The 17,514-nt window shown below is 35.9% G+C and overlaps 1 protein-coding gene across 9 annotated transcripts in view; it reads left to right on the top strand.

The window, feature by feature from the left end:
- The window catches only part of WDPCP (WD repeat containing planar cell polarity effector), a 128,910-nt gene that overhangs the window by 30,975 nt on the left and 80,421 nt on the right, over positions 1-17,514 (top strand). For all 9 annotated transcript variants that reach the window (XR_014944326.1, XM_015856574.3, XM_015856576.3 and 6 more), the window contains 5 exons: positions 6,886-6,971; positions 8,639-8,683; positions 9,691-9,741; positions 11,746-11,816; positions 12,063-12,122. Coding sequence is in view for 8 of the 9 variants with exons in the window: in XM_015856574.3 (XP_015712060.1) it covers positions 6,886-6,971; positions 8,639-8,683; positions 9,691-9,741; positions 11,746-11,816; positions 12,063-12,122 (313 nt within the window). In the remaining variant the exon portion in view is untranslated. The remainder of the gene's footprint in view (positions 1-6,885; positions 6,972-8,638; positions 8,684-9,690; positions 9,742-11,745; positions 11,817-12,062; positions 12,123-17,514) is intronic.

The raw sequence follows: 17,514 nt of genomic DNA, 5'->3' as shown, positions 1-17,514 counted from the left end.
TTTTTTGTCTTTCCTTGCTACTAAGGTGAGTATGGCTTCAAATTGAAAAATATTAGTCCTTTTCATAGAAACCTGTTTGAAGATCACAAGGGAGAACAAAAGAAGAAAAGCTTTTTGTTTGTGTTTGCAATCAAATCTTTCTTAAAAGGAAGTCTGGCACACAGGCATTGTAGTTTTTGTAATATTACATTGAAGAAAGCAAGATACAAGTCTCACTGGATTAGCTGGAATTCAAATATAGCTGAAAAGCCATTTTAAGAAATAAATGCATTGAGCTAACAAGAAGCTCAGTGAGTCTCACAAATGGTTATTCAAAGGTGATTTTCAAATATTACCAAAGCTTATTTTACTTCTTGATTTATTTATTGCTTGCAACAAATGAAAAAGGAAGAGAATGTCATCATAAAGAAGCTACTGTAAATTACTGAAATGGCTAAACATTCTGAAAAAGAACACAAAAAATGTATTTATAGGTGTTAAATATCCAAGTAGAATCAATGTTTGTTCTAGTAAATTTATCCAGCTCATACAATGCGCTTAAATGATATTTCTGTTTTTAAGACAGCTTGCAAATTTGCAAGATTTATAAATCAAATAGACATGTTTACCAATGTGCTTATGAAAATTCTTTAAATACTCAGCATGCATACTACAAAATGGTAACGGCCAGAGCTGTACAGTTAGTGAGAAAATTGCATGTATGTCATTTAAAAAAGGGAAAGTAAAGTAGATGTTTATGCTACATTTTCAGTGCCGTGTTGACTCACCCTCATTAATGATATTAATGTTTTGGTAGCTAAATCTGAAATACTGTATGAAAGTATAAAAGAATGTTATTTGCTTAGGTGCAAATACAGTCAAATTTCAGATTGAACTATATTTAACTCATTGCTTTGGTTGTAACTATGGCTTTGGTCACTGTTATAAACAGTAGCGGCCCATACTTTGTGACCAGGTTGTGACCTCAAGAACTCATTACTCATTTCTAATCTGAACCCATGTTCACATTTTAAAGACCTGCTGTTCCTCCCTTCCTTGCAAACAGGAGTTGTTGCAATGGTAGGGCAATCGTGCAAGGACTTTGCCTGTACTTGAATAATGTGCAGGTCCTTTTGCCTATTGATAGTTGTTTCTGCTTAGCTTAAAAAAATAGAGATTTTATCTTCTTCAGTTTACAGTAAGACATCACTACTGTGAAATTTTCTGACCTACTGACCTTAAGTACTGAAAAATAGCTTTATTTACAACAACAATCACTATCTAAAAGAATAGCGTAAAACAGTTTGACATTTAATACTTCTGTAATTACCTTATGTCAGATGTCAGCACTGGATATCTGTAGTTTGGATTGCTTATCTACTATCTGGTTTATATAAAAGCCTTCGGGGTCTTTATCAAAATGTGTATATGAACTTTTCGCTCTAAGGAGTAAAAACCTGGGTCAATTATATCTATTTTCTGTGACCTTCTTAACTTTTCACACCCACTCTGTCAGAGTTGTTACAGATTGTAATACTTGCCTGTAGTATCAATTGGAGAATGATTGCTAGCTTCATTAATGTTATCAGAGGTGTGGCTGATACATAAACTAAATATCTTCTTGACAAATGGCATTACCTCCCTCAAATTCATTCTACTTCACCGCTGTTACTCTTATCTATTCAGTTAATCAATAGCTGTCTTTCAAAAGAATGCACCAATAATATAAATAGGAAGTGTGTTTCTGAAGGGAGGAGAGAGGTGGTGGAGAATTTACCAAGTAAAAATATAGTTTCCCATCCTGTCATCATCATATTGGGTCACAGCTCAGCAAAAAGTGTGCTTAGGTTCTAACAAATGAACAAGCAATTAGGTATCAACAAAATACCCCCACATAGATTTTCTGTAATGTTTCTTTGAGCTTCAGCACCCTCTATCTAGGAAGTATAAAACAGCTTTTTTGTTTCAGTCTTGGTGAATGAATGGGATGGCTGTCTCTCAGCCAGCAGTTTGCATCCTGAGCAAGAGCCTGCATGGCTTTTTGGCCACATACAGCTGTTCTGTTTCAGAATAAGAATATCTCCAAAACTTTTGTTTAATATAAATTAAGTCTGTCTACATTTTTAATGTAAGCTATTTATTGACGTAGTACTACTGTCAGCTTTGCCAAGGCAGCTGATGCAGGCTCAGCACCTCAACATTTTGAATGCAATGAAAATAGGTGATTATGTAGTAAGTTAATGCCAGGACAATTGTCTTAGAAGTAATCTTAACTAGTAACAACTGGGAATTGAATATTTCTTCTGTTTTACAACATTTACAAAATTTCAATGCATTATGATACATCCAATAGCCCCAGTTTTCTTAAGGTGCTAACTAGATGCCTTGAAGGATGAAAATTCAGTAAACATAACTAATTGTCATTGCAAAAAGTGTTATATTTAGTCTCATAAAGCAGAAGGAAAACCCTCATAAAAATTAATTCAGGGGATCATGTTGCAACTTCACTGTATATAGGAATATACAGTGTAATGGGAATATGAGTTTACAATGTATAATTTTCATGCCAGAATTCTTGAGTTATCAGATAATGAATTTCCTTTCAATGATTGTTCTGCAAGCCATATTTAGGCCTTTCTTACAATACAAGTTTCACTGTGTTTTTCAGTACAGAATGGTCTATGTGTTGTTCGCCCATCTACAAAGCAGTTTTCTGATTTAGACTTGGGAAGTTAGACTAAGGAAAGGAATCTGCTTCATTCATGTGTTTTGCTAAGATATTCTCAGTCTGCTGAAACTGCTGCATTAGAGAGAAAGGAAGGAACAACAGTAAATATTTGCATTAAACTTTATGATAATTGAACAACTTGTTATTTGTATAAGCTGAAAATACTCTTAAACCAATATTGTAATATGAGTCATTATGCACTGAGAAGATTTATAAAAGCAGGCCTGTATTTCTGCTCCTTAAGCCTGGAGGTTGGTGTCATGAGCAGAGGACCTGATTTTCATTTATACTGTATCTGTGCTGCAGGGAGTTTATCTCCTTTGTGAAGGAGAAATTTGTCATGAAAGGGAAGAAAAATAGGCAGTGATTTCTGTTCCAAATATTATATAATGGAATCATAGAATAAGTTATAGGGTGACTTGGTGACTTACCTTGTTGAGCATTTGTTGTTTGAGTTACAAATTGGATATAGGGTAATGAATGAGCTGTAGTGATGCCAAACAATGAGAACTTCTAAAAAGGGAGGCAAAACTAAATTCAAGGGCAATCTGTTCTGAATTCTAAAAATAGTAGGTTTATTGTGTAATTAACCTGCAAGTAAAATATACATAGATTTTCTTTTTTCCTAGAGTATACTTTTTAAAGGGTTTTATTTTATTCTTTTTTTTCAGATTAGCTTTCTGTTTTCCCTGTTTCTGCTCCTAGGAATAAGTGTCCTAAGCCGCAGGGAGATATTTGAGGTTAACCCCATGTTTTTCTCTTTCACTGGGAATGCTGGATTTCTAAGAGCTTCCCTGGAAGGAGCAGCATATGGCTACCAAAGGCTATCGCATAGCCTAGTATCACAGAATCATTGAATTACCAAGGTTGGAAAAGAGCTCTAAGATGATCCAGTCCACTTGTCCACCTATCTGTCACCAGTATTACCCAGCAAAGAGAGTACCTGTTCAAGCCACAGGCTGCTAGCTTCTCTGGGAGATTACTGTGGAAGACAGTATTGTAGGCTTTGTTGAAGCCTTGGTAGACTACATCAACAGCCTTTCCATCATCCACCAGGTGGTTCACTCAATCATAAAGGTTGATCAAGGAGGACCTGCCTTTTACGAGCCCACACTGTCTGAGCCTGATCCCCCAATTGTCTCTTACATGATGTGTAATCTCCTTTGAGATGATCTACTCCATCTTATCTGGCTCTGAGGTCAGGCTGACAAGCTTGTAGTTCCCTGGCTCCTCCTTGTGGCCCTTATGGGAGTGACACTGGCAAGCCTCCAATCCTCAGAGGTCTCTCTGACCAGGAATGCTGATAAATGATTCAAAGCAGCTTGGCTATCACCTCTGCCAGCTCTCTCTGCACCCTTGGATGGATCCGGTCTGGCCCCGTGGACATTCTTTTAAACAAAGCAATCTGAACACAGATACTGAAGCAGGAAAACCATCTCAGAACATCTCCATTTGTCAGTAAGATTTTTACAGCCACCAGACTATCTCTGCCTGTTTGTGGAGATGCTGTGAAAGGAGTCAGTGTTGCGTGAGCCAGAGGAAGAACCAGCTATTAAATTGAATTCCAGCTTTACCCTAACAATAGTGTTATTTTAATGTATTTTTCCCAATTTCTACTCAGTTTTAGAGGAAGGATGTGAATTTCTTAAGCATGAAAACATAAAGAAGCTTTAACTTTTTTTTCAGCAGCAAACAACTCATTGTCATCTCCATTGTGCTGGAAAATATTGTTGTGGTAAATGGTGATCTGTGATTGCATAACTCTGAAAGTCAGTGTGTATTCTTTCAAAACGGTCTACAAGAATAAAATACCGGCTTTAAAATGTATTTGTTACCGGAGCAATTTCTCTGTAGACTACAAACTGAAGGTATTTCAGATTAGGATAGTGATAGACTGGACCAGTATTCTGTGGGCAGAGGCTACTTTCACTCGCACAACAGCAACCAGCATTCAAATAATGAGCTGATCTGGGAGCGCTTGGAGTCCAAAGAAAGGGAGAAGTGAAAAGCTAATTCCAAGTACTGGTTATATTGCAAAATCTCTTTTACTTCCTTAGAGATGCAGAGAATTTTGCTTTATCTGGGATGTTCAGTACAGAACTGAAATGCAGATATTAAGAAGTTGGTGGTTTTTTACATTTTAATGACTTTAAAAAAAAAATTATGATTTTTTCTTTCTTAAATGTGTTTGAAGAATGAATATTTAGTGTCTGTTTGAAAGCTTTTCAGTTTTTTTTGTTTGTTTTTTTTTGGTTTCTGCTTTTTTTTTTTTTTTTTTTTGAGGATTTCCCTTGTGACATTGACATTCAGTGAAGGAATAAATGCTAGAAAGTCTTCTGGGGGAGCAGCAAAAGAAATGTCCCGCATTGTCAACTTGTTTAAGTTTTGGAGTCACTGTGGGAAGTTATGTTAGATTATTTGTTGTGCTGAAGTCTCCTAGTCTTATCTTGTCTTTTCTGATGTTATACCATCTTTCCAGGTGAACAGATCATCTGCCAATCAAAGCTTGTTTTGTTGTTTTTCTCTTAGTCAAACTGTGATGGGATTTGGAGCAGTTCACTCAATTCAGTGACTTTTTATTAGTGAGAGATCTAATCAAGAATCTCTGGGCCTTTGGGGAATGCAAGTTTTGTTTCACTTTCTAAGAAAGGGAAGAAAGCAAAATCAAATAAGAGAATTATAATATACAATCTTCTTTTATAGTAGTCCACATGAAAAACGAGGGGCTGTCCTCATCCATATTTATACCACAAGTGGTTGCCATGTTCAGCAGACTACCATGCTGCTAATCTCTTCGCATTTTTTTCTAAACCTCATTCTCACCCAAGGTGAAAGTATATTCCATTTACTAGATGTTCATTGTGTGCTATTTTTTTTCTTTCTTTCTTATAGGACTATGGGATTTAATAAGTCAGCAAGACTTTTTGTACATTTGGGGATCAGTGTAAAGAAAATACTATTTCCACTTGCTGCTATTTCAGTGGATTAGGCAGTGCATCAAAACATACATATTAGCTTCAGTGATAATACCTCAAGGTCTCATAGATTTGCTGGGACTGTGATAGTTTGATGCTACCTGAGATCCTTGCACATATTTCTCATTATAGCACTGTTGACAGAATTGTCTGGCAGTCTTTATATGATGAAGTTATAGACTTCATCACGGGGGTCCTGCAGTCATATTCTAATTGGCTCGTCTCCTCAACAACTGAAATTCCAAATATTGTTTAAGTTGCAGTAATAGAAAGGAAATGAGGAGTCTGCTTCCAAATAAGCAAGTAAATAAGTCACGTGCAGTACCATACTTGCAGTGGCTTTGAACAGTATTGTGGCTTGGGAAGCTCCCCCTCCAAGTCAGTTGGATTCTTGGGCTTAGCAAAAGAAGCCAAAGTAATTGGTCTCATTGCCCACTTATAACTCAAGCCCTGATGGAAGTTACTATGCAAACAAGTCTATTAGTTGCAGCACCTCAGAAGACTGGAAGTGTTCTATTATAATACAACACATCCTCTAGAATGAATATTCAGATGGATTGCTCAACAAAGCAGAGCATAGTTTATAGCTGCAGTCTGTGTGCACAATATTTCAGTTTTTGTGTTTTGCTTTGTCTGCTGTTTTGTCAGTCTTAATTGATTTAATGTGCTGTGTTTTTATTTACAAAGACACCTGTTTTTCTATCTAGCATTATAACTGATACCTGCAAGTAGTAAGTGTTCAATACTGTTTCATGGTTATATCAATATTTCCCTATGTGCAATGTCTTAAAAAAAAAAAAAAAAAAAAAAAAAAGAGGCCTGGAGGACAAATTTTCATATCTAAGGAAGATCTTTAAGTAGTGGCTGCACTTTTTCATGGTCCAAGGTAATAACTGTAGAGTAGATGTAGATAAGGTGTATATGAGAAGCATCAAGCACAAAGTTACTCTCTATGGAAAGAGCAACTCTAACTTCAAGCAGATGTTGATTTGTCTCTGTATAGTGGTTATATATATGCATGTCCTTTTCTTACTTTATTCTTTCTCATGCATTGTTCATTTTATTGTTGAAAACTACAACTTAAATACAATAAAACAGCACCAGTGGTTGGTTCTTTCAGCAATTCATTTTGAAAATACTTAGTTTCATTGGTAATGGATAGTAATTAATTTGTTCATGCATTTTCTTTCCTTCTTTTTGTAGTTCTAGGGCTCCCATTAGCCATCAGATGACTTTCTGCCTGACTGAGCTTCACCTGTGGTCTTTGAAGACTACCTTACATATTAGCGGTGAGCTGCTACTGGTTAATAAAACGAAACAGCAAAGCCTGTTGATGAATATTAAATTGATATGAAATTCTGAATACACAAATGAAGTAGGATTTAGGCTTAGGAGAAAGAAAATTAGAAAGCAAGATTAAGTTTGAACTTAGTTTCTTTGCTTATCTCATCGTAGAACTGGAGTATCCTTTCAACTCAGAAATGTTGAGATTATATTTAATTGGTTGCCTTTTCCCTTTTAGGAAGCTATACCCTGCTCAGCTATAAACCTCAGTGTAATAACTAATTTGGGTGTATGAAGATCAATAGTCAGCTTGATTTGCAGTGGCACTGCAATTTGTACTTAGCATGAAAATAAGATATTGCTGCATGTTCTGGGTATTTTGCATGGTTATGTGAAGTTTTGTCCTTACAAGGGAATACTAATATTTTTAATTGATTATTCCAAGAGAGACATGACTATTTACCAGTGCTTCACGTTGTCTTACTATTGATAAAGTTAAAAACAAACAAACAAACAAAAAAACACTCTCCTGGCTTGTAAATGGATCACATTGTTTATGACTCTCTGTGCCCATTGTAGTATATTTTCATTGAAAACCTATCAAGTATTATTATTATTATTGTTACTCAAATATTGACTCAACAAGCCATAGTGACCTGTCTGTGTGTGAGAACTGCTCTGGTTCTCTAACAAATATATATATATATATATGTATTTATTTTTAAGTTGGATTTCATGGAAAATTCAGATGGTTTAAGTAAGCATGTATTTGTGATCTGTTGTAATTCAAGATGTACTATGGCATAATGTACCTATTTTACACCTTTGACCTTCAGACTTCCTTCCTATGCACTTATTCATTATAAAACCCTGAGGTGGAAGAGAGTGCTGCTCTCTTATTTCAAAACCTACCTGCTGTGGCAGTGTTTTAAAGCACTGCAAATTTAGGTCAGACTTAGATCTATTGGTGAAGCTTGTCATGGTATACCTAAGAAACTGGCAGTCAGCCACATCATGAGCTGGCTTACAGGCTCGTGGTAGCCCAAGCATCCAAATTTCTTTGCCATGGAACCTGGAGGACAGAGGGAGATGCTCTGTGTAGGTGCACACTTGTGTTTCATGCTGAAAGGCTGTTGGTATATAGCCAGGACTTGCCCTACACCATAGGAATAGATATGTACTTTTGCATCTGGTATAACAGTAGGCAGTAATACCTATAGATCAATATTGGATCCTTTGGGTAGGCAGCTTCCTGGAATTCACAGATGTTAAAAAAAGAACTGTTGTCTTCAACTTGGCTCAGAAAACACTTGATGCTATTCTGAGGTACAGTCTGCACTGTGTGAAAGAACACAAAAGATGGTCATTAGGAAGGTGGTAAAAAACACTTTTAAGTGTTGGCAGCTGGAAGAGAATCAAAGCATATGTGAAATGACAGCTGCAAATAAATGTAAGGACCTGTCATGTACTCCTTCAGCCCTAGCTTGCTTGTTCTTGAAACTCTAACTGGTATCAGGGTATATTCTGTAGTTTTTCCATGCTGGCTCACATTGTAACTCTAAGTACTTTGCTCCATCTTGCTCAAATTGTGATGCTGAACTTTGCTTGCTAAGTTATGTTTTGTTTCCAGTGTTACATCAATAACTAACTATATTTCTATTTGATTATATAGATGAAGACATTGGGGTACATCAGTACTACGACAAGAGAGAGCCAGGTAAAATAAGCAGCCATTACTGAAACTAAACAGGACTTTCAGATGTTCAATTCTTTGACAGAGACAGTTTGCTCTGAAAATTTCAGTTTTGAATTCTTTAATATATGCCTCTGTAATTCTACAGAGTAAATAGGCATGAATAGAGACTCGTTTACCCAAGTTACTTCAGAGTATTTAAAAACTCTTTACTTAAAAGGGAAAAATAAGGATTTGGGAAAACATTTACATAACAACGTACTGTGTGTAAATTAGTATCTCTTCAATAATACACACACACACACACATATATATATATTTAATCAAGCTATGTGCCATCAAAACCTTATAGGGATTTTGTATTTTGTTTTTATATTATTCTTCTGTATTCTTTTCACCTATTGCAAAATACTAAACCAATGCTCAGGGACTGTGCTTTATTGGGCATGCAGATGCTGGCTGTTGCAGGAATTTGGGATTTGCTGCATCCCAGCAGAGGGCATCATGGATGCACGAGTGCTGGTCCAGCCTCCTGCAGCCCTCACTATCTGAAATAGCCATTTCAGAGTGAATGATCAATTTTCTTTATCTGATTAATCCTGTTAATCCTGAAAGTTTCATGATGGGCCAAAAGGTCTCTTCAGCTGGAGTTGCTTCCCATTTGCAGCCAGGTTGGAGTGGAGGCTTGTGTGGGAATCCCATGGGCTCGGTGTGATGGGTTACCTGCTGTCCCTGTGCCTCTGCTGATAGACTGACTCAGCTGCTCCTCTGTTTTCAGTTGCAGCTCACTTCACTATCTGATGAGACTGGAAGCTCAGTAATACTGGCCCACCTGTTGGGCTGCATAAGCCTTTCTTTCACTGCAAATTTAAGATATCTGACTTAAGAAGTGAAAACATCAGGACTGTCTTAATTTTTTTTGTAAATTTCTGTGTTTTATCCCAATATGTGACTCTTCTCTCTAATATTAATACTTGCTGACAGCTGTTGTGAGGATTATCATTCACCTTTTCATCTGTTCTTTTCTCCAGGATCACAGATGAAGCATGGTTATTTAGAAGGCAAGCAAAAGCTAGCAGAATGTAAGGATGTTTTCTCAGTTTCTTGTTACAATAAGACAGAATTACTGTTTGGAATTGGTGATACAAATGGAAAAACTCTAAAATAACCTCAGGCTGTTCCCAGTGTAACTTCCTGTCTATGCCAGTTTGTCACAGTACTACTAACAAAACAATAGGAAAGTTGTAACTACTCCATCCTAGTATATTTGCAGCCTGGAAAATCTGATTGACTTCTTGAAGTTACACAAAGTAGTACATATGCTGGAAGAATTCCCTTAATGTTTCATCTTATCATTAAGAAAATTCTACATAGAGTTGTGCACGTGCTTGAAGGTAAATTGTGTTCTGGAAAGAGAAGTTATTTGCAGCATCGTAAATTAGGTTTAGAGCAGGATGAAACCCTGCTGGGGATGGGTATGAAGGTGCGCACAGCTGTGTGGTAAATTTATACCCGCTATGGAGCGTTGTGTGTCAGTTAGAATCAATACAGCTCTGTAAAGGTGGGGAAGTGAGAAAGGGTTTTAAGTAGGGAGGAGCATAAAGGATTTACATCCCTTGTGCTTCACGTAGCATTATTGAATAGGCGCTGGCTGTATGAAAAGAAGCAGGCTCAGATAAATCCAGTTATACGGAAACCTCAAGCATGCGAAAGAACACAGTCTATTACATCTTGTGGCTGTAAACATTGGAGTGGGCTAAACAGAAAATAGAACAGACATTTCTTCAGGAGGAGTGCTGGGTAACTTTATTCATGGCTGCTGGTCTGTATGTGTATAGTTTAATGTCCATACAGGCAATTTCCCATTTTGTATATGTGGATACATATTCCAGTGTTTATGAAGGCATTTATTGGAAATGTGATCTTACATGTCTAATTAATATTATCACAACAGTTCCAACGCTGGCTTTCGTCCAATAAAATACAAAGAGAAGTTGATAGTTTGTGTGCTCTTTTGTTGATAGATGAAATCCTTTCTTTTTTTTCTCCCCCCACTCTAGAGCAATCCTATTGTAAACTCCATTATGTGGGGGAGTTTAAATGCAAGTGTTATGTCATTCAGTTGGTGTACAAGCCGACAGCTTGGAGCTCAAAACTTTTAATCAGGTTTCCCTTAAATACAGTAGAATTTTTTAAAACGACATGTTCTAATTTCTTGTGTTTTTTCATTGTGTACTTAAAAACAGAAAACTGCTCGCTTTTAAATAATGAAATTCTACAAGCCTGATTCTCAGCCATGAAACAAGCCTTTTACTAAGCAACTTCAGAGGAAGCTTTGCCTCCTGTTTTCAGAGTTAACGTATTACCTTACAATTCTCAAAATACTTCTCTAAGTATTAATAGTCTTGTTAAAGGACTGTGGAAGTCATGTGGTTTCTGATTTGCTTGACTAGGCAGATTCTTAGGAACAGATTTTCTAAGAACAAATCCTATAAATAATTGTACTCCATTATATAACCTGTAGTGTTCACCATTACCTGTTGTTAATGCATCTATATATGAATATATTCAAGCATAAATGTTTTGCAGACACGTCAGTGCCTGCTTTTTGAAATCAAGCAATGAAATGTTAGTTCTAAAGAATAGCATTTGTTGAAGATTTGGTAACTTGAGTCTGAGTTAACGTGCTGAATGTGAGATGCTTTCTCATTGCAAATGCTTAGCAGCTGAGTAGGATATTCCATCCTGAGAGCTTTGTGCACAATTAGTATGTTGAATTCATGGCCAATGTGAGTATTTCACGTTAAATGTACCTACAGTAGAGCTTTTCAAAAGAGAATCACTTAACAATGGAAACCTTAGCCATATCCTTCCAACTATAGGTAGGTTTTATGTTTAAAGTAACTCCTACAAATCTTAGTTTCATATCTCTACAGCAAAAGAAGTTTAAGTTGTAGAACTTTTATTATATTTAATGTCTGTTTGCATACACACATTCACATGCACACACTCACATGTGCATATATGCTAACCTACATATAAATATATGTATTTTTAAAGTATTTTTCCCCTTTTTTATTTGCCAGCTCGAGGTTACCCTTGGATACTGAAAAACAAACGACCAGAAAAACTGCGAGATACACTCAAGGAGGTTGAGGTATGTTTCAAAACTTTCAAGAACAGTAACAAGTGATCTGGTTTTCAAACCCCTTTCAACAGCTTTAATTTTCATCAAGATCCAACTGTCCCTGTGCAGATAAATGTGCTTTTGTGTGGCAGGCAGTTCCACAACAGCTGGATCTTTGTGTGGCATGATTCATCTATAAACTTGAAAATCCAAAGTAGGTTAACTGATATTGACAATGCATACTGCCAACTCCATTCTCTGTTTTCTGTCCTTTAGGACTTAATGCAAAACAGTCAATGTGTGCTGAGCAAATGGAAGAACAAACGTTTCTGTCAGGTAAAATGTTTTGACTAGCTCTTGCAACGTTCATTCAGTGAAGCTGAACAACCATTCAGTGATGGATGCGATAGTGTTAACATGTTAAATAATACTGAAAGTCGTTGGTGTTTTTAATGTATGAGGCTCTTATTACCTAGACTGTGTTTATTTAAGTTCCTAAGATGAAATAGATAACACAAAACAAAAATCTGGGTTTTGTCCACAGGAGAAATTATAAGAAAGGTGCCTGAATCTGTAATAATTTATTATGGGGGGAAACTGAAAGCATCCTAAACCTTGGAAAAACAGGCTGAGAGAGTGACTACAATATATAGACAAGTCTGCAATCTGTTATAGCACATTTTTTATCTTAATTACTTACATCTCTGTTGCAAAGTTTTTTATCTTATGCTTATATAGTGTGGGAGGGAGACTGTAAGCCTAAGCAAGCTAAATTAGAAATCAAGTAATGGAGCAGAAGATATTGTGATATGCAGTACGTGTGTATATGTTCTCTGTCTACATAAGTTCCATTTTCGTATATAAAAAATAATTTTTCACATACTCCTTAACACAAAATAGTAGAATAGGTGGGATACTGGAACATTAAGCATATACTTTAGCTTCTTAATCAAGAGTTTGTTCCCAAAGACATCTGTAATATATAAAAGTTCCTACAGCCTTCATTGTTTGAGGAACATGCATGTTTAAAGCTAGCTTTGCATAGTAGATACTTGTATTACTGATTCTAAAATTAAATTGAGTTTTAACTTTTATCCTTTTTCAGTTTCATAATTTTTTTTCTAATTCGAGTAGTTTCAAATGGGAATCAACTGGATGACCATTAAATATTTGAATATATTGCTGAAATTCCTGAAATGACTTTAGGAACAGCAAGGTTTTTTTAAACACCTGACACACCAAATGCTATAAAGTCTTTTTGTATCAATAATACAGATATTGTTGTCTAAGCCTATCAGATTGCTTTTGCCTATCAGATCTTATCATTAACAAACATATATAATTCATGTACAGATTGCATATTATTCACCAGTGAGTGTTAATCTTCTAGAATGGATTTAAATATTAATTGCATGCTAATTTAGATGGTTTTTTTTTCTATTGTTGTTGTTCTGATTAGAAAAGGAATGTGGTTAAGAAATACTGAGTCAATTAGTTGTGTGTTCATTTGCTTCTCAGTTTGCTGGCTCTTCATTTGCTCTCCCAGTCCCCTTTGCTTTCACTTTCCTTCCCCTCCCATCTGTATATGCATAGATCTGTATCCCTTATTGATGCATACTTTGGAACAGTGCACTTCTTGCCAAAATTTGATTGTTCTTTATAACACCTCTATTTGACAATCAGTTGTCATAACTGTGGGGGGAAAAAAATGACACGTTTTGAAATTCTAAAAAAAATTGAAAATTGAAATTCTTTTAATTTGAAACAGGAGACTGATTGACTAGAAATGGTGTGATCCATAACAACAGCACAACTGTTGTCATCTGCTGCTTTGGATAAATACTGGAGCAGCTGTTCATAGAAAAGGGAGAGACTATGTTTGCATTAACTTTCAAGTGTAGTAGAAAGCAACAACATGGAAAGCATGTGATAAATTAGTCTGTCATAATTTTCAGTGTTTTGGGCTACATTTGATAAGAAAGAGTGGTGAGGCCCTGGAACTGGCTACCCAGGGAGGTGTTTGAGTGGAGGTAGTCAAGAAATGTGTAGAACACAGTTTAGTGGGTACTAATTGGTATTGGAGGATGGTTGGACTTGGAGGTCTTTGCCAACCTTACTGTTTCTATGATTTGAATTCTAGCATCTTCTTTTTTTTTTCTTTTTTTTTTTTTTAAAGCTCTCCATTCTCTAACAGTTGTTTAATGCCAAATAAATTCAATGATGGGAATTAAAATAATTAACTCAACAACCATGTCTCTTTTTGATAACTGTTCTGTGTATCTGAATCCGATATATCTTTAGCTGAACCAGGAAGGGTTTGCTTTCATTTGTAATAGACATACACTATGTGAAAACTCAATGGTTGTTATATCTTTAGCAAGACAAAATAAATAGAAGGAAAACAAATAACTGAAAGGAGAAATGATGATAACAATGCTGTAAAAAGAGATAATAAAATAGCATGAGTTCTCTCTGTACAAAAAAAAAACAAACCAAGAACAAAAACAAAAGAAACAAGCATAGGACTGCTGCTCGTGCGCTTTCTGGAACCTAAAAATCACTATTGCTAATCCCTCATTGCCTCCTCCAAATCTTCTGGCTTCTAAATAGCCTGCAGGCAGAAATTACAGTCTGTAAATTTAAATGTGTATCTTCTAAAAATAAGTTTGCATGTAATGACCAATTAGCCTTCACTGAAAAATCTCGTTAGCTTGCATGCAGATTATCCATTCTATTCATCGGTTTCTCAAAATTGGCTCTTGTAGATGAGTTTGCCTAGAACTGCTGTAATGCTGTCCTAGCTTTATACCTTTTTTAATGTTTCATTTTATGCATCAACATTTCTCCTATTTTTTAAAAAAATTATATATATATATATATATATATATTTTACAATCAGTGCATTGCTAAAGAAAATCTATTGACCTTTATTTTTGTACTCTGCAGTCTATATTCAGGTAGTGCTTAGAGCTTCTGAAATAGATGTGCCAGTTCATGTAAACATAGCCTAGACTGTAGAGAGATTTTTTTAAAGGAATTTACACTCCTATTTAAAAGAGCTTTGTTGAGCCTTAAAGGACCGAGCTCTTTTCTTTAATTCCATTCCTACTAGTCCTAGTAAGATCTGAATGCACACCATTTCTTTACAGTACTTCTGAACCCCAACTTTGATGACCTGTGATGAGCTGCTGAAATAATCCTGTAATCTTCTGTTAGCTTGTGTCAAAAGAAAGTAAACAGACCATAAAAGAACTGTGACAGAAAAAAGACAAGAGACCTTTACAGTAAAAGGGCACTGTATTGTTTATAATTAAATTGCTTTTTCCCTGTCTGGAAGTAATAATCTAAGGAATTAACTTTGTCAATACTTTGGAGTATAGTTTGAAGAAGTTCTGATTTCTTCCCTTCCCTGGTGTCGTCTATTTCTTCGTAATGTTTTTAAGTTTTACCACAAAATCATGAAATCATTCCTGGGAAATAATGCAGTTGGTTCAAATTTGGTTTTACAACATAAGGTTGTAGAAATTAGTACCATGTAGCTGAAATATTTGATTTCCAACCTTTTTTATGTTTCTGTATAGAATGAATTACATGCCAACCATGCCAACACAGAATTATTTTATTTTGTAAGTAAGTGCCAAGTACTGGATGTGAATCATATCAGTTACCTGCTTATGAGGAAGATTTATACATCCTGTGCTTAATAACTATGATCTAACCTGATTTGTATTGCAATTTACATAAGTACATGAATGGTTTTTAGGTTACCATCACTGACATACATAAAACTGAATTGAGATACAGCAGTATGTGCTGACACGGCTTGTTATATCAGCTACTGTGCCCATAAGCAAACTGATTTATCGAGATATGTGGTAGCATACAGTAGTGCAATTGATACCAAAATCGAGACACTCGGTCTAGAATACATGTGAAGCAAGCATCCATCACCAGTGGATGGAACACTAAGAGGAACACTGCCCTCCTATTAAATTCTTTTGACTGCTTTTGATCACAACCATCACTGTGTTGTGTGGTTTGAGAGATTTGGAGCTAGGAGTACAAATGCATTGATTATTGTGAAACAGGAACATGTAACAACAGTAACTTCATTTGTAATAAAGCATGCAACAGAGTAATTACAGTAGGGTGGCTAAGAAAGCAAGCTGGAATGAAGAGGTGGGGAAAAACCCTGGGAACCTGCTTGAACAAGAAGTGCTTTGCAATTCTCTTCTCCTTTTGCATATTCCTTTGTCAGTTGGATTCTGTAAGGGAAAACAGTTCGGAGCAGTATTTTTTTACAGGTATATTTTTCTTTTCTTCCAATTTTAATCAGATAGAGGCAAAACCTGGCTTTGCTCGGCAGGTATCTTTCTAGGTAGAGGGGCTGATAAGCAGCTAAGCTGCATGAATGAGGAGTCAAGGGCTATGGCTTCCAAGGATAAAGGAATTCATTTAAGTACATGCTAAAGATCTACTGAAGTCCATCAGTTTTGAGTATGTACTTGAGTCTTTTGCTTAGTAGAAAGTAATACACATATGGAGGACTATGCTCTTGGTGAAGAGCTTTGTCATTCTTTGGAGTATCCTTTTCTTCTACAGATGTCTTGCTTGCCCATCTTAGAGCCATCTTGGCACACAAAGTACATAATTCCCTGTACCAATTCTTCTTGTTCAGCTCCCTGGTAACATAGGCTCTCAGTGGCTCTTTCTTTCAAGTGTGTCAGTTCACCAGATGCCCAAACATTTTGCACATACTTTGTCAAGCATAAAACTATTCTTCCAATAGGCATAATGTTATGTTCTTATGTTTAAGAACACCTTGAGACTATTAAAGCTGTATCAATGTCTCTTCTGATTCCCATTTTTCACATCGCAGTACTTCAGCCTGAAAGATTTGTGATTTGTTTCATTAATACATTTTCTTTCCCCCTAATTTGATATCCCACAAATGGAATAACTTTGTGCCGTGTATAAATAATGCCTCTGACATTTGCTTTTATTCCTTAGTAATGATGCGCAATTCCCCCGAGCAGTACTTCTTAGAGTTGGAATGCTCTGTATCTGTGTGTGAGCCAAGTCTGCATCTTTCCCATTTCCTCTACATTCATTCATGCTTATCGCTGGTCTGCTCCCATCCACCAAAATATGAGCTTAACTGTGCAAGTATATGTACAACACCTAAATCTTATTATCACGTAGTAGACTTCTCACACAGTGTGTAAGGAATTGAAATAATGTTGAGCAGATAAATGTTTTGTTTTATAGAAATCTTTGATAAAAGATAATGTGTTACTACTTTATTTAAATATTTGCTTGTATTTCGTGGCAAACATCAATAACTATTTATGAAAATATATGTATATATCCTATGCATTGTAACTTTTTAATCTCTTGGCTTTTGTACTGAACGTTTGTTTTTCCTTTTAATTCCATTTCCCAATATTATTTATCTTGTAAGAAAAGTTTTAGTATTCCTTGCTAACATTGCATTCATGTACCATAAAAGACAGTTGCACTCATTATGGTTTCATCTGAGAAATGTCAAAGTGAGTGTTGCAGGTAACAATTTGCTTCACATCTCTGTTAAGTACTGAACTTCCAGAGGTTCCAGAGCCTTCCAGAGGTCCCTCCCAAACTCCAGGGATTCTGTGGTTCTAAGTACTACCATTACCAGGCCATGTATTATGTGAGGTCTTTGATTTGGATGCTGAAGTTTCTAGAGGCG

Source organism: Coturnix japonica, chromosome 3 (genome assembly GCF_054131305.1).
Source record: "Coturnix japonica strain WE chromosome 3, WE-NBRP24, whole genome shotgun sequence".
Taxonomy (NCBI): domain Eukaryota; kingdom Metazoa; phylum Chordata; class Aves; order Galliformes; family Phasianidae; genus Coturnix; species Coturnix japonica.
This window is presented reverse-complemented; position numbering and strand designations above follow the sequence as displayed.